The following is an 18,278-nucleotide window of genomic DNA, read 5'->3' on the forward strand; positions in this document are numbered from 1 at the left end:
CATTAAAGGACAGGAAGTCAGAAAACCTAGAAGGCAATTAATTACATTTCAATATTCTTCCTAGTTGGCCAGAGCTATTGATTCTGGATTTGTGCCTTCCCTCTCTTCTAATTTACATCTTTCACCATTTTTGTTTTCAGCGTAATTGACTGAACCCTATAGGTCATACAGGAAGTAAAAATAAACTATCGTGTTTCAAAAAATAAATCCCAAATTACTTCTCCATGAAGAGCATGGTATTAGTAACACATATAGTTTTACTTGTTACCTACTACTTGAATGTGATAATAATCATTGACATTTATATCATGATTTTGCAAAGCAGTGTACATATGTTATCTCATCTGGTCCTCATGACAATGTCCTGGTTGTATTCTTATTACAATTATTATTACAATCTAAGTATTCTTAGACTGTCCCTAGAGATATGCTGAGGCCTATAGTTAACTGAATTTCTCCTCATTACTAAGTTAGAGGAGGGATGTGAACTGAGGTCTTCCTAACTCAATACAACACACCACACTGTCTTTCTTAAATCCATCTATTGGTCTTACAAAGAGTGCATGAGAAATGATGGTAAAATAAACTAGATTATCTCTTTCATAGATCACAATCTATTTTTATCTATATGTTTATTATTTTATTTATATTTATTATCTCTTTTTATAGATCACAATCTTACAATAGAATTACCAACAATATGAAGAAAATTCACATGCTTTTCAGAGAACCCTTCAATCATCCCTCACCTGAATAGCATCCCTGGGTGCTTCTGATGTGAAAGCAATGTTGAGTGAATGGGTAAATCAAGCCAAAATAACTTAAAACACAAACCAAAAACTAGAGAAATTCTAGCTGGCAAAATATAAAAATCAATATTATGATCCACGGTGAACAGTTTCCATCTATTAAGATTATTTGCAAGCACAGATGGCCTAGAGCTCACTGTAACCATATGGGAAATGAAGACAGTCAAGGAATTCAGTAGAATATTTGAAACAAGGCAGTTTCACTTGTGCATGGTTAATGAACCATTAATGTGCCTCAAAGTGGCAATTAGCTGTAAGCAGTCTCTTTGCCTAAGTCATATTGTGTACATAAAACATTCTCCTTTATAAATTATCCCTTAATACTTCATGATTTTTGTGCTTATATTATATTGTCTATAATGAGCTAAGTAAGGTACGGGTGATGGGCATTAGCTAATCTAGTGCTTCCTATTCAAATAAAAGAAGTGAGAAGGTCATGTATTTAGCAAAAGCATACTTATACATGACAAGCAGCATGGTACAGTGGAAAGACAACTGGTTTTTCAGTTGAACATCATGTCATTTAATACCTGTGGGACCTTGGGCAAGTCACTAACATCTTTATGCCTCAGTTTCATGCACATATAAAATCTGGGGACTGGACTAGATGACCTTTAATGTCCCTTCGCATTCTATATTATGATCCCATGACATCAGTAGTGAAAAAATTTTTTAAAAAGAGAAATCAATAAATGCAGTTTGGTTCTAAGAGAGGGGGCTGCATGGAGTGGTCAAGACAGCACCTGAATCTAAAGTCAGGAAGACCTCAGTTCAAATCCTGCTTCAGATACTTACTAGTTTTACGATGCTAGGTGAGTTACTTAACTTTCATGGGCCCCAGTTTCCTCATATAAGATGAGAGGGTTGGATTTTATGACCTCTCTGAGGTCACCCTGAGCCCCAGCACTCTTACCCACTCTGCTACCTAGCTGACTGGGAGTAAATTTATCCTTTCATTTTCTCAGTTTATTTTCCTATCGAGATATCTAAATCTCATTGGTGAGGCGTGCTACCTTTAGGTCTGATGCCATCTAAAAGGCAAGGATTTCTAATTCTGGTACTCTTGAAGTTTTAATGATTAAAATTCCTTAAATGATGATCAAAGCGTAGTTTATACATACTTTCAGTCCATGTTGAATAGTATTATAGAAACATTCCAAAAGTGGTATATGCCTAGCTAACAATTTGAATTTTAAAGTCATTCTTACTAACCTTTAATCAATCGTAAATCTTGAACATAACTCCTTATTCTTTAAACAGTTAACTCCCTAATCAACAGGTTATGTTGGAGGTTCTGAGTAGGTCTGACACCTTTTTGTCTAGCCCTGACACTAAGAACAGGGTGAATTCCAAGGGAAACAAAATTAAATGGAACTTACTTGTATGGCCTGGTGAGCCAGGAGGCCCAGGGGGCCCCGGAGGTCCTGGGAACCCATCTCTTCCACTTGTTCCAGGCAATGATTGTCCTGGGGGACCTTGGTCACCCTTTTCTCCTCTTTCTCCAGGAAAGCCAGGAGCACCAATTAGCCCTGTGCCTGGGAAGCATTAAGTCAAAAAATAACCCATTAGTATAAAAGGACACATTCTAACCCATTCCCTCGCAAAACAAAAACAAACATAGAACCCCACAGTCACTAAACAAAGCAATTTCACTTTGCTGAGTCAAAGAGAAAATGCCTAGGAGATAAGCACTCAATAATATGTGTTAGGTGCCAACAGGCATATGATGCTATGTTGGATGTGCTATAACACTTAGTTAAATAAACCTGCATGGATAAAATGTAAAATATGCATGCAGACAAGTATGAACGAATGTATAGAAATGTTTATGATGAGCAGGTATAGATGTCTGTCAACATCTTGAACTAAAAATACTCTAAATATTATACTCAGAAGGCAATAGGAGAAATATGAAATTTCTACCTAGAAAATGTAAAAATATCCCATGTGTAGAAACTGGTATTAGATGAAAGGAAGAATTGAGACTAAACAGAGGGATAGTAAACAAACTGTATTTCTGGAGATAGGAATGTAAGTAGAGACTAAAGACATATAAGAGGTGTGTACTTGAAGGCATCAAAAGCTTGAAGACAAGAAACATGGTCTCAACATGTAGGACTATGGTTACCCACTTCAAGATTTTATGTCAGAATATTGTCTGAGTAATTATTTGCATTGGTAATGATAACTTCCTCACTGATTGTTCCCTATACCATTGAATTACAAGTCCCGATCAATATATAATTGAAATTATAGGTCCATATATAGTCATAGATATGCACATCCATCCACTGATACAAAGAAAAATACATGCATACATGTTTGTGCATATATGCATGTGTTTGGGAAAGAAACAGGGGAGAAGAAAGAGGGAGTGAAAGAAAGGGGGGGAGTCACAGAGGGAGGAAGGGAGGGAAAGAGTAAGAGAGAGGCAGAGGGAGATGGAGGGAGAAAAAAGAGGGAGAAAGGAGAAGACAGACAGAGACAAAGAGAGACAGAGATGGGGGAGTCACAAAGGTAGGAAGGGAGGGAGAGTGTAAGAGAGAAAGAGAGAGACAGAGAGAAAGACATGGGGTAGCCAGAGAAAGAGTGGGGAGAGAGAAACAGAGAAAGACAGAGAGACGGAGATAAAAATGGAGAGATAGAGAGAGAGAGAGAGAGATACAGAGACAGAGACAGAGACAGAGAGACAGAGACAGAAAGAGACGGGGAGAGGGGGGACAGAGAGAGAGAGCTGGATCAATCTACTAAGGTGTGGAGAAATTGCATTCTGTGTCAGTGGAGGGAGTGCTGACATTGACAAAATCACAGACCTCTTTTAATAATTGAACAAGTTAGTGAAGAAGATGGTTTGGACTCTAGTAATTCAAATGAACAGTATTGTATGTCCTGAGCCTGAGGGCTCAGGACAATAGTTCTAAACGCTTTCAAAAATACAAAAGAAATATGGACAGGGTTCTCAAGTCTCAAGGAGTTTTCGATGTAATTGAGGTAGAAAACAAGAAACAATTAAAAACTACTAAGTACTAAGCTACATGGCACAAGTTAGAATTCTAATGGCACTTCAGAGAACAAAGAAGGTCTTGACCAGAGTACTCAAGGAAGGCTGTCACAGAGAAGGCCGGAATTGAACTGGGCTTTGAGAGATGGGGAGGGAAGAGGGGAATCTATATAGAAGAGTTGGCAATGATGCAGTAAGTCTCACAGTAGCTGGGAACATGGAGCTGTCTGACGGCTGTAAGATTTTGTATTAGGGAGTAATATGAAATAATGTCACACAGCTAATGTAGGGATTTGTTACGAAATCCCTGAAAGCCAGAGGAGTCAGGATTTGATAGAAGAGACAATGCAAGGTCATTAGAGGTTCTGGAGCAGGGTAAATATACAAAATAAGAAACCATAATAAAAGCATAACATAATTACAACTAGATGCTGTCGCAATAACCCTACACTATAAGTGTACATACACATATACATGAATATATTAAAATAGATTATATATTTAAGCATACCTATATATAACATAGTTGTGACATGTTCATTCTCACTCCAAAATTACTCAGAAGAAACATTTTGAATGATTAAATTTTGCTGTCTTCATTAATTCATTTATTTGTTCAACAAATATTCAAGCTTCGACTATAGGCAAATCAATTTCCATCTAGATCTATAACATTCAATACACATTGAAAAAAAGAGGCTAAGTAGGGAAAACATTTCTATTATAAATTGAGTTTTTACCTGGAGGACCTGGTAGGCCTGGAATACCTTGGTAACCTAAGGAGAAAGACAAACAAGGAGTTATTAGAAATAAGCTTGTCAAATTTATCATTTGATTTGGTTCAAGTCGCCATAGCCACAAATACTCATGCCAGTGTAGACATGGAAAGGTGTACCCCCAAAAATGTAAAGATGAATAAACAATTCTACATGAGCCTTACGTACTCTTCCCCCAAAGAACAGAAAAACAGGAATGACAGTGATGACCAACATTTTTCTATACTTCAGTCAAGTACTGTCTACTCTCTGAATCAATTCAATTTCAACAATAAATTTAATGAGCATTCCGTTGTTTAAGTCACTAAAAGACACATCAAGTGCTACCCAAAATCCCCTTTCCACATTTGCGATTATAATATAAGCTTGTAATATAAAAACACATTAAATGTGTTTGTGATAAAAGATAAAAATCTCAATCATTGCTCTATTCGCTATATAATTCTGCCAATGACACAAATATTTTTAACAGAAGAATGAATTCAGACTAGGAAGAATTAAAAAAATTAACCTTTTTGACCCTGGTTCGCCTTTTAATCCTGGAGCACCTGGATATCCCTTCTCTCCTTTTTCACCCCCTGGTTGTGTGCTTATCACCTATATCAAAGTAGGGAAAAGTGTCCATGAAAGCTCGGCTCTACAGATGTCATCAAGAATACAGCTACAAATGTGAAGAAACTGTTCTGCCTGAAAACTAACAAAGAGATACTCAACACCCGCTTATGGCAAGTGAAACCATGAGTTGCCCTGTAAGAGTATTAAACAATGTAAGAGTAGCTATGAAAGTAGAGAATCTGAAATTTCTTGGGTTTCCTTAACACAGAAATCCTCCAGGCAGCTCGGCAAAGACATTAGAGTCAATATCAATGAGTTGATAATGTTGTTTTGGTTTGTTTTCTCTCATTTAAAAAAAAAAGCCTAAGGGATGCCTGAGCACACATATTTTAGCCATGGCATAGATTTTCAATCAAAACAATAGGTAACAAATGAACATTTATAAATTTAACAAGGTCATACCTTATGGGAGATGCTAGGCATTACATCCTTTTTTTATTAATAGTTTTAGTTTTCGACATTGATTTCCACAAGATTTTGAGTCACAAATTTTTGGCATTACATTCTTAACAAGCCAATGGGTAGTAACCAGGAGCCAAACGTAAAAGAGGGCTTCTCCTTAAAGTCAGGGTTAAGAAAGATGGACAGTCTGGGGAATCTATTCATGACCTTTACTTACACCTAGAAAAGCTATGAAACTGAGCATCTTCAGATTAATGTCAGCCAACACACACACGCACGCACGCACGCACACGCACATGCACATGCACACACACACACTATTGCTGCTATTTCTTTATATTATAGCAAGTTGTTTTGTTTTTGGTGACCTGAGGCTCTCTGGAAGAGAAAATAAAGTAACAATCTAAAAAAAATCAAATAAAAATAAGCAAAAAATTATCATTTTTAGCATATACTTTTCCCCTTAAAAATCATATGCAATATCAGGAAATATTTAGCTATTTAAAAAAAATTACACCAAGGCAGTTCCCTCATTGTCCAAGAACGGCAATAATTGATGGTTTCTTCACCTACAGACATCCCCAAGGGCTGAGTGCAACAGTATAAATCATCATGACAATATATGAAATAAAAGAGAATAAAGATGATGGGAAAAGTAGTCCTGGAAAGATTCTGCACTTTAGTTTAACAATTTTATAGACATTCACCCTAACAAAGGCTTTACTCTGATCTCTCAGAAGGCTATGGAGGCAACCCTGGGTTCTTCAACCATGCTGCGTGCAAATTTGCACAGAAGCCTATCAAGTCAGAAAGGCCTTAAATTAGCCTTAACTGAGCTCAGAGACGGTGCATCTGTTAACTGAGTACCAGTTTGGCCAAGGGGGAAAAGGTTCAATAGCAAAATGATTGCAGAAGGATGAATTTTTTTTAGTCATAAGGACCATCTACTCGGGGATGTTGGCAGTTATGATCTACATCAATTGAGAAAAGACTCTACAGTGAGGAAATCAACGAACTGGAAGCATCAAAATATAGAAACATACATATTTATTTTACTTACAGGGCCTGGTAAGCCTGGAGGGCCTGCTTGTCCTTTGTCTCCCTACAAAATAAATGAATTGCAAATTTATCTTAATATCACAAAAATTACACTGTAATGGGTGATGATATTAAATGCGTCATTTCTGCAAAACAGAATTGATATATTATGCCCTCAAATTCTTTTTAGTTTCATAATACCAAATAAGACAATATTTGTAAAGCATTTAGCACAGCACTTGGTGTATAGTAGACACTATATAAATGTTAGCCATTATTATGATTATTCATAATATAATCTCATCTCATTTGATTCTCATGACAACCCTGGGAGTTAGGTTCTATTATCACCCCCATTTTGCAGTTGAGGAAAATTAATATTAATAATGTCAACCGTAAGCTGTTACACATAAAACTACTCGGCAAATGGTGGTATCACTAATGTTCACATGACTTCAGATATATTAACCTTGAACTTCCTCTTTTCCCCCACACTATACTTTGGAACCACTTGATAACAACCCCTTTTTTCCTCCTCCTTTACTCTAGCTCAGAAAAAGAGACATCCCATCATAGCAAGGTCCGCCTCTAGACTTGTACCCTTACATCCCACAATCCTGTCTCCTCTGGCAGATTACCCATCCCCCACGACCAGCCTCTTTTTTGATCTCCAAGTTCTTTCTATGATCTGGTTCATTCTTTACTATCTACAAATATGTCCTGCACCTCGTTCATTCTTGGGGGCGGGGGCAAAATCCTTATTTGTTCCTACCATTTTCTTAACTTAATATCCTGGGCCAAACTCCTAGAAAAAGCTCTCTTTATTAATTTTTTCCCACTTTCTTATCCCATACTCACTTCTCAATCCTTTGTAGCTTAGCTTCAGATCACTGAAAATGATCTTTCCAATGTTATCATGTAATCTTAGATGTCAAGTTGGATGGTCTTTTTTCAATCCTTACCCTTCTTAACCTTTCAGCCATCTTTGAAAAAGTTAACCACCCTATACTGATACTCTCTCCTCTCTGGATTTTCGTGACAATGATCTCTTTTATTTTTCTTCTGCTTATGTCGCCCTTCTTCTTCCTCTCCTTAGTTGCATCATCAGCTTAAATCACACCCCCTCAGAATGGATATATCCCCAAGGTTCTGTCCTCTTCTCTTTCTAGGCAGTTAGGTGGTATAATAGATAGAGCATTAGACCTGGTGTCAGGAAGACCCAAAGAAATCAGATCTGGCCTCGGATATTTACTAGCTTTGTGACCCTAAGCAAGTCACTTAATCTATTTCTGTCTCGGTTTCCTCAACTGTAAAATGGGAATATTAATAGAATGTACCTCCCAAGGTTGTCATAAGAATCAAATGAGATAATATCTTCAAACTGTTTAGCACAGTGCCTGACACATAGTAGGCACTTAACAAATGCTTGCTTTTTCTTTCCTTTCCATATGTTTTCATTTGGTGACTTCATTAGTTCGTCTGAGTTCAATTATTATCTCTACTCAGATGACTCTCAGATTTACATAGCCAAACCCAGTAAGTCTTCTGAGATGCATCCCAATATCACCAAATGTCTATTGAATATTTCAATCTGAATACCCCATAGACATCTCCAGCTCAATGTGTCAAAGACAGAATTCATTATGTTTCCACCTACCTTTCCCTGTTTTTTCAAGGCATCACTACACTTCTAGTCATTTAGGTTGTAATCTCAGTCATCAATGCATCCCCATTCTACTTTCACCACCATATGCCCAATCGGTTGCCAAACTTTATACATCCTACCTCCATAACATCTCTTGCTTCTATGCCCTTTGATTCACTCATGTGGCTACCACTCTACTTCAGACCCTCCTCACCTCTTTTCTGGACTATTAGAATAACCTCCTACTTAGTCTCCCCATCTCAAGTCTCTCCCCTTCCGAATCATCTTCCACACAGGTGTCAAAGTGAGATTCTTAAAGCACAGATCTGATTAATGTTCCTGCTCAATAAAGTCCTCTGATTCCCTGTTACCACTAGGATAAAATAGAAATCCCTGTTTGACACTTGAAGCCCCTTCTAACCTTACTACATCTGTGTACTTCTAGCCTTATTATACATTGCACTCCTTCATGTACTCTATAGTCCAGCTAACCTGGTCTTTTTGGTGTTTCTCACACAGGACAGTGCGTCTTTTACCTTTGTACCTTTTTACAGACTTTCTTCCCACCCATACCTAGAGTGTACCCCCTGCTTAACTCCACCTGTTAGAATTCCTAGTTTTTATCAAAGCTCAAATCAAATGCCACTTCCTTACATGAGGTTTCCCTGATTTCTCTCTTGCCCCTAATCCCTCCCTCACTCATGCAAATGAATGTGTCTGAATTTTATGTATAAAGGTATATTGTTACATTTTTGTCTCTAATAATAACTACTGGCTAGCATTTATATGGTGCTTTAAGGTTTGCAAAGGATTTTACATATATTATCTCATTTTATCCACATGACCACCCTGAGAGGTAAGTACTATTATTATGTCAATTTTACAGATAACAAAACTGAGGCAAACAGAAGTTTAAAAGTGACGTGTCCAAGGTCACATGGCTAGCAAGTGTTTGAGGCAGGATTTGAACTGGCATCTTCCTTTGTCCAGTATATTATCCACTGGGCCGCCTTTGTATTCCTAGCACAATGCACATTGCTTGGCATATAGTAGATAATAAATGCTGGTTAACTCATTCATTAAAGCAAACTAATATATGAGAATCCTTAAATGTCAAATTAGAAGGTAGGCTATGACTTCAGAAAACATTTCTCATTACTATTCTTTGATTAATAAGCCCCTTCAGGAATAAAAAAACATATTAGCAATGCATTGGTATTTCCATCTCCAGCTCATTTTACAGATGTGGAAACTGAAGCAAACAAGTTAAGTGACTTGCTCAGGGTTCACACAGCTAGTGTCTATCTGAGGCCAGATTTGAATTCAGGAAAATGACTTCCACTGCACCACCGAGCTGCCTGCAAAGTTTCATATTCTATGAAATAAGGATGGCATTAATGAATCAGTTAGATCTTTCTTCACTGAGGCTTCAGCAAACATTGAAATTGCATCTCCCTTCTGCTATGTTTTTTTTTCCTCATTAATTCACTCTTCAATGACCATGACAAAGAACTGATTTTTTGGGGGGGAGGGGGCTGACCTGTAACTTTACGGGTGCCAGGAATTTGCTGGTGAGGAAGTATGCTCTAGCAAAACAAACTGACAAGTGCCCTGCAGTTTATAGTCTCTATGAAATTCACTTGGGTCACTGGGAAGCTGTTACCTGTCCCAAATCAGATGGCCATTATGTGTCAGAGGATGGAGCTGAAGAGAAGGGCCTCTGAGCCAGAGGCCAGCTCTTCATCTACTACCCAGAGCTTCCCCTAAAGACCTGATGAATATCTTTTATAATGAGCAAGGCGAAGAACTGTGGTGGGCCTGTCAATAGTGAGAAACTCATTTACCTTGGAGAATAGATGTCACTTAACTCTTCCAAGTCTGTTTCTGCATTTTTCAAAATGGGATAATAATCATACCTTTCTACTTCACAAAGTGAAGATCACAACTTAATGTACATAAATGTTCCTTGTAAGTGCAAATCACTATACTTAATATATTATTCCTTTTGTCTGGTTTCTCCTGCTCCCTGTTCTAAATTCTAACAATAGAGTAAAATATTTAACATGTGTAAAAACAAAAAAAAAACTATACACATGTAAAAGAAAAGTAAAATGTCTTTTACTAGTATGTTTCTTGATTGAATGGTTGTTTCTTCATCTAGGTAATGGCTCTCCTGCTTAAAAGAAAATGAAGGGCACTTCTAGTTTAAATTAAAAAAAATGGGCACAGTTGTAAAATAGCTTATACAATAGAAGTAACTTTTAAAATCCAAAGGCATCTGCATTCTCACCTTAGCACCGTCTCTGCCTGGTAATCCCGGGAATCCTGGATCACCTGTAAAACCCTAAAAATGGACAGATGAAACAATTGCGTTGATATGTTGTAAAGGTGAGTATATGCACATATGTTAAGATGAAAGAACTTTGTGAAATACTTACTAGACTCCCCTTTTCTCCTTTTTCACCATCCTTTCAGGTTTCCCTAGGCAACAGAGAATGAACCATCAGCAAAGTATAAAATGGCGACATGACAGTAAAGTCATGATTCAAAGATGAAAAGAAAATATTCAATCTCTTAATTCAATTGCATTTTTATTAAGCAAATGCTATATATGCAAAGCCTTGTGTCAAATGCCTAAGGACACAAAAATGAACAATACTTTTTCTTGTCCCAAAGGAGTTTATAATCTAGTAATACCAGCTGGCCTTTACATGGCACTTTTAGATTTATTAAGTGTTTTCTTTACGACAAAATTGTAAGATAGATTATAAAAATATCCACAATTTTTTAAATACAAAGAAACTAAGTCTAAGTGAATTAAGTGTCCCATAGGGTCAAAAGTTGAGTCTTAAAACTAAAAACTAAAAACGTCTTTTCACCATAATAAGGAATACACATACAACATATAACAGAGACTAGCCACTAGGACTAAGCACAAAGGAGAACGAGTGACACACTATGATATCTGAGAAAGGAAGCGATTAATTCCAGCCTGGGAGGAAGGGGAGAGTAATCAGCAGATGAGACCAGATTGGAGTTCCAGACCTTGAGGACAGAAAAAAAAATCAGGGGGAAGAGTACATTCTAGTATACAGGAAGATGTGATCGAGCACAGAAAGCAGTCAGGTCTAATTTTGGCAATTATGAAGTATGTGGCAAGAGTGATGGAGGATAAGGCACAACATGTAAGGTTGGAGTCGGATCAAGAAATCCTAATGCCAAGTCTAAAGGGTTTGGATTTTTATTCCGTGATACACTATAGATTGTTAAACTGTTGTATGTTAAGACACTTTTGACATTGCCATTTAGGGTGTATTAGAAAGGAATGACATGGGAATAGAGGGGACTAGGAAAACCATGAAAACATTCCAGCCTATGAAATAACGAAGGAGGGATACAGAAGAAAATCTAGGCAATGTAAAGACAAACGATATCAATAAAATCTATTTTAAGAAGTTAATGAAGGCTTAAACTAGGGTAGCCAAGGAAATGGAAAAGACAGGTGAGAAAAATATTGATGGAAAAGAATTGACAGAACTTGGAAACATATATGTGTGGTGGGGGATAATGAGGAAGAGACTAGGAGAAACTGTACCCTTAGGAGAAATACTGAAAAATATCACTGTCTCTTCGTTGAGATCACTTCAATCTTAAAGGTTCTTAGCCTTTTTTCCAGAGGCCTTCAAGAAAGTAATCACTACTTTTCTATACAGCCTTAAGAAAAGCCTTCCTACATGTCCTACAGACCCTTTCTAGTCCATGTCTTGGTGAAAAAATGTTTGATCCCAAGCAAATGAAGGGATTCACGGGAGAATATAATGAAAGATACTACTCGAGGCCCTGGTTACCAGGTTCACCTTTCTCTCTTTCACCTGGTGCTCCCTTAAAAAAGGTGGAGGAAGGGAAAAGAATTAGATATATTACTTATTCAGATAATGTTAACATAGACCACATTCTACTTAAAATGAAAATATGCCTACAATAAATCTATTAATTTTTCATGTAATCAGTAAAACTTGATTCTTCACATGCAGAGATGTTTTAAAATCTAATACTTACCGGATGTCCACGTTCTCCTTTGTCACCCTAATGAATTAAAAACACACAAAAATCCTTAGATTATTTCCAAATAATTGTATCAAATGTTTAGACTTTAGTACTAATAGCTGGTAAAACACAGTAAGACCAATAAGGTCAGTCTTTGCTGATATACTAAAAAGAAACATGAAACTTAGGCTGATTAATAGTAATTGCGCTATGGTTTCCATGGTGGGGAGCAGAGAGTGGGAGAAGATTGTAGACATGGATGGGGTAAAGAGCTAGTCCAGCATCAACTTTTTCACATAACTGTAGCTCCTGCTTTAGTATGCCAAGATTCTGCCCTCTATACCTCCACACCAATCTCCAACTGTGGCACAGTTTTATACAACAGCAATTCCTCCCAAGTAAATCTAGGGATGCAACTGGAGAGGCGGGGGAGAAGGGGGGTACCAAAAAAGAGAACTCTTCAGGAACATGGGAAAGGGGTTACTAGAAATGAATTGGAAAGGGGAGGGAAGCTCCTATATAACATTTTGCTGCCATTCTAGAATTTGTCATTTCCCCAGATTCTAGCAAATCAATGTGAGGCTCACAGAAATTCTTCATACAACTCAGGATTCGGACTCTTGGGAGCACCACAAGGTTAGAAAAACAGAAGATAGTTTCTGAAAAGAAATGCATTTTGACCCATGTCCACTGTGCTCTCTTGGATGTACTTAGAAATTAGGAAATCAATGTTCATTAATTTAACATACTTACTTTTGGTCCTTGAGTAGCAAAATCTCCCTTTTTCCTATTTGAGCTTGTCCTGGTTCACCTGGAGGTCCACTAACACCTTGCTCACCCTATCAATTAAAAAAAAGAGTGGAGAGGTTATTAGGTACAAAAAAATTTTACTAAGAAGGAAAATGAGGCAATTCAATACATTCTTCAGCTAAACAAATCTGGTCTTTGTTTTGGCTTTTAAATCATTAAATATCTGATGATGATGATGATGATGATGATGATGATGATGATGATGATGAGAGTAGTGAGAGAGAGAGAGAGAAGAGAGAGAGAGAAGAAGAGAGAAGAGGAGATCTGTGATTTCATTGGTTCATTGATTTAGGGAACTCCCAGATCCAAAAGTCCTACTAATGAAGGTTGGTACTTTCTCTGCAACTTATAGCCTAGAGTACTGAGAAATTAAGTGACTTGCCACAATGTCACTCAGTCATTATGTGTCAGAAGCAGGATTTGAATTCAGGTATTCCTGCCTTTGAGATCTCCTCTCTCTTCATGTAAATGTCTGTATTATATGTAATATATGTGGATTATTATACATATGCATATTGTTGTTCAGTCGTTTCAGTCATGTCTGACTCTTCATGACCCCATTTGGGTTTGCCATTTCCTTCTCCAGCTCATTTTAAAAGATGCAGAAGCTGAGGTAAATAGGGTTAAGTGACTTGCCCAAGGTCCCACAGCTAATAAGTGTCTAAGGCCAGACTGGAACCAGAAAGATGAGTCTTCTATTCCAGACCCAGAACTCTATCCACTGTACCACTTAGCTGTCATGCACATGTATATGTATGTATATATACCAATATGTATATACACATAATGGAATGATACTACATAGAATTTCAGGGAATATTGTTCTGCCATTATGTAGGAAGTTAACAGGACAAATCAAATTAACAAATATGTACTGGGTTTTTAATTCAACTATTCTGAAGCTAGGCATAGATGTTTTACACTTTTGGCAAAGAGGTATGTATGTGTTTGTGTGTGTGTGTGTGCATGTGTGTACACACATGCATGAATGTGCATGTGTACATATTTATTAGATTCATTACTAGTTATGAAAGCACAGTGGGAGTTTGGCATAAATGTTTCTAAGGTTGCTTGCCTTTCTAAGACTGTCAATCAATAACATTTCTTTTATAAATGTCTTGATCTATTATTTAAATCCTTTACTGTTACATAATTTTTCATAGCTTAATTCTTCAAAATGACAGTAAACTACTTAAGGAATGAGACAATTTCTCATCTTTCTTTGTATTTCCTCAATCATTTACATGGATTATATTGCCTTACATGGATTAATCACCCAATACATTGCATATTTGACCTGTTTTAACTATCCACTTAATAGCAGAACAATATCCTGTGAAGTTCTCTATTACGTCATTTTATTATGTCAATTCTATTAAGAGTTAATTTTCTTTTAATTTGTCATGTACCGGACATCATGGAAAACGAGCTCTTTCTAAATTTTATCACTGTAAAACACCTGAATACAATGAAGATCATCAGCTTTTTTAAAAAGTCTTTATGGTTTTCTTTTTTTTATATTTCTTTTTTTCTTAAGATGATGCAATTTCTTAGGTTATGTCAAGGTGAGCGATTTTTATGTGGAATAGTTACAAGGGGCTTGATTAAATCAAGGAAAGCCAGTGGAAATAAAAGTAGATATTCGCTTGTGAAAAGTACTGTGAAAAACAGATTGTACACAGTGTAGACTAGATTTGATGTGACTTTGAGAAGGGAAATACATTACACAAAGAAACAAACATGTTATGACCCTAAACCAAGCTAGTTGTAGTGGAGAGAAAAGCTAATGAAAATGTGCTATATGTATCACTGTAAGAATCTAGTTTTCATCCTGCTCTCGTGTCTTTGGCTACTTTCATTGCAGAGATGAAAAGGTATGCAAAAGATGAAACAAAAGGTATACAGCAAAGCATGAATATAACACCAACAGTTACAATTTGACAATTACATTTTTCTTACTGTCTACTGTGCTCTCTCCTGTTCTATATAGAAACTAAGGAGAAAAGTAGAAATACTCTACTATGTTGAAGCATTTTGAAATGGAAACACTCTGAAGTCAAATGTAACTTACCTTGTCACCTTTGGGTCCTTGAAAACTCAAACCCATTTGACCCTGTTGGTTAAAATTAAAGCTATATTATTATAGAATGAGTTTCTGTCTTTCGAAATTAACACAAAAAAAATAAAGGCATAAATAACAGTAAATGGATTGAATCTGCAATGTAGTATTTTGGTTGCCTCAAAATTTTCACAGATGTCATAAGTATGTTAAGTTCAATCTCTATAAAAACATTATTTTAAGGTCATTAACAGAAAACTAAAAATTAAATTAAAAAGACCTTTGAATGCCATAACTCTCTATACTGGACATAAGTCAAGTTAATAAGCATTTAAATGTTCACAAAATTCCAAGCACTGTGCTAACTGAAAAGGCAAAAAAGACCCCATCACTCAAGGAATTTACAATCTACGGGAAATAGATTACATGTTTACAAAGTTTCTTAAAAACAGGCAAAAAAAGCACAGTTTTTGGAACTGTGAGAAATTTCAAAATTACTTTATTCAAATTATTTAAAGGCAAAAAAAAAATTATAAAATCTTTACCTTTTCACCTGGAAGTCCTGGAGGACCTGGTGGACCCTATGAAAGAAGACATTTTAGTTAGACCTTTTAAAAACATATTAAAGATAGTTCTCAATTCTGGTGGGCTTTAAGTGACTTCTCTACTTCAGTGACTATTCCCCCATGTAACTACTTATTCTGATCCTAGATATCACTTCAATTTGGACTATATTGGTAGATAACAGACTTTTATATATGGGTAGAGATAAAACTAAAATTAAAATTACAACATTAAATAAAGAGCTTTGGCACTAATTCTTTTTAATATTAATCTTTTAACACTTTATGTTTATTTCTATATATTGTCTATATCATTAAGTAGATGACATTACAGGATAAACAAACAGGATAAATTACAGGATACATTTCTTTTAACTTTATACCTATTTAAAGCATAAAATTTTGATGGCCACTAGATATTGTTTATTACCTAGATAATATTATGTAATTAATGAATATGTCATTTATAAAAATGTTTATTTAATGGGGTGTAGAAGACTGAAAGCTGTTATTAGAGACAGGAAGACCTGGGGTCAAGTGATACCTCTGATTCACTGGCTATATGACTCTGGTCAAGTCACTTTTTTTGGGCAGAAGGCAAGGCAATCAGGGTTAAGTGACTCACCCAGGGCTATACAGCTAATAAGTGTCAATGTCTGAGGCCACATTTGAACTCAGATCCTCCTGCCTCTATTCACTGCGCCAACTAGCTGCCCCAAGTCATTTAAATTTTAAGTGCTCTAGTCAATGCTCTAAGACTATAAATTGTAGAAAAAGGGCTGCATTGTATTGATAGAGGGTTTGCTCACCAGATAGTACCCTGTACCAGTGAAATCAAAGTTCTATTTGCTATCCTCTTTTCCTCATAAACAACATCACTTTGAATTCTCTCTCCTACAGCTCTAGGAATTTTAACACACTGGTAGGGAAAATTCAGAGCAAAAGCAATTAAATCACGAATATTTTATAAGAATGACAAAAATGAAATACTTCAAGCAACCTGTTTCCTAGTGTCTACCACCAAAATTAATAGACAATGTTATATTTATCTAAATCATTTGATGTGAACTGTTTAGATACTTTCATAAGGCTCCATTATGCAATGGTTTCTCTTCTCTCCATGCTTTTCCCAAAGAGATTTTGCTCATACATAGCAGAAGTAGTAACTTACAGGTGGTCCCGAATACCCTGGTGGACCATCCATGCCTGTGACCCTGGATTTCCTCTTGGTCCCTGTTTATTAGAAAGAAGAAAACAGCCGTAAAAATTAGGAGAAAGATACCTACAGCTAAGAGGAGAATTTTGTGAAATGAAGTATATGAGTGCTTATAAAATAAAAATAGTCAATTTTGACTGCATGAAATTAAAAAAGGGTTTGAATAAGAAAGATCAATGCAATTAGGAGAAGAAGAGAATCTATTGGTGGGAATCTGCATCAATATTTCTGATAAAGATCTGATTCAAGATATTTAGGGAATTGAAGCAAAGATAAGAATAACAGCCCTTCCTAAATGGATAAATGGTCCAAGTACAAAAAATAACTCTCAAAAGAAGAATTATAAACCAATAATAACCATCTAAATCACCATCACAAATGCAAATCAAAATAACTCAGGTTTCACTTCACATTCAAGAAACTGATAAAGATACAAAGGCCCGAAATAGTCAGTGTTGGAGGGGCGATGGAAAGACAGGCACTGTAATACACCTGTTGGTAGAGCTATGAAATTATCAAATCATCTTGGAATGCAATTTGGAATGATGCTAAAAAAATGAAAAATGTCCATACACTTTGACCTAGGGTACCTAGAGAACCCTTTGCTATGCATTTAACTCAAAAGGAGGTTACAGACAGAATGAAAATGCAAGACACATTAAATATTCATAGAAATACTTTCTGTGGTAGCAAAGAAATAGAAACAATATAAATGGCTATTAATTGTGGAATGCTGAACAAATTGCGGCACATTAAAAAATAAATATTACTATATAAAAAAACCTCCATGAATAAAAACTCAGAGATGCATGGGGGTTATATTAAACTGATATGAGGTGAAACAAGGAGAACAAGAAAAGCTATATACAATCATTAAAACAATGTAAATGAAAAGATTTTTTTTTAATTGAACAGAGTGTAATTGAAAGAGCATAGTAATGCATTCTCTACCCTTCCTTGGCAAAGGGAGCGGACTATGAGTGTAGATAATTACAAATATTATATTCAGTTAATGATTTAGTTTTTCTGAATTTTTTTTATAAATCTTTCTTTTCTACTCATTCTTAAAAAGAACTCTCTGTGTAAAGGAAAGGAGAGGGTTATAGAAATGTTGGTGATACAAAAAGATTAAAATTTTTTTCAGAAAAAGAAAGAAGTTTAAAAATTATAAAGTCAATAAATTGATGCAAATACATGCTACACTTATTTATCTAATACCTACCACTGGTCCAGGGGGTCCAGGAAATCCCCTTTCACCTTTCAACGGCATGCCTGGGATTAGACTAAGGATTTCACC

The 18,278-nt window shown here is 36.1% G+C and overlaps 1 protein-coding gene and 2 long non-coding RNA genes across 3 annotated transcripts in view; all 3 read right to left on the minus strand.

The window, feature by feature from the left end:
- Positions 1–18,278, minus strand: part of COL4A1 (collagen type IV alpha 1 chain) — a 247,878-nt gene that overhangs the window by 74,032 nt on the left and 155,568 nt on the right. Inside the window, exon 22 of the mRNA XM_036755107.1 lies at positions 2,189–2,344. Coding sequence (XP_036611002.1) covers positions 2,189–2,344 — 156 coding nt within the window. The remainder of the gene's footprint in view (positions 1–2,188; positions 2,345–18,278) is intronic.
- Positions 12,131–13,119, minus strand: LOC118846496. The gene is made up of 3 exons (XR_005010196.1): positions 13,087–13,119; positions 12,346–12,372; positions 12,131–12,168 (listed from the first exon to the last, which is right to left on the minus strand). It is a non-coding gene; the product is annotated as an uncharacterized LOC118846496 (long non-coding RNA).
- Positions 13,115–16,974, minus strand: LOC118846495. The gene is made up of 4 exons (XR_005010195.1): positions 16,937–16,974; positions 15,748–15,783; positions 15,215–15,256; positions 13,115–13,172 (listed from the first exon to the last, which is right to left on the minus strand). It is a non-coding gene; the product is annotated as an uncharacterized LOC118846495 (long non-coding RNA).

Source organism: Trichosurus vulpecula, chromosome 4 (assembly GCF_011100635.1).
Source record: "Trichosurus vulpecula isolate mTriVul1 chromosome 4, mTriVul1.pri, whole genome shotgun sequence".
Taxonomy (NCBI): Eukaryota; Metazoa; Chordata; class Mammalia; order Diprotodontia; family Phalangeridae; genus Trichosurus; species Trichosurus vulpecula.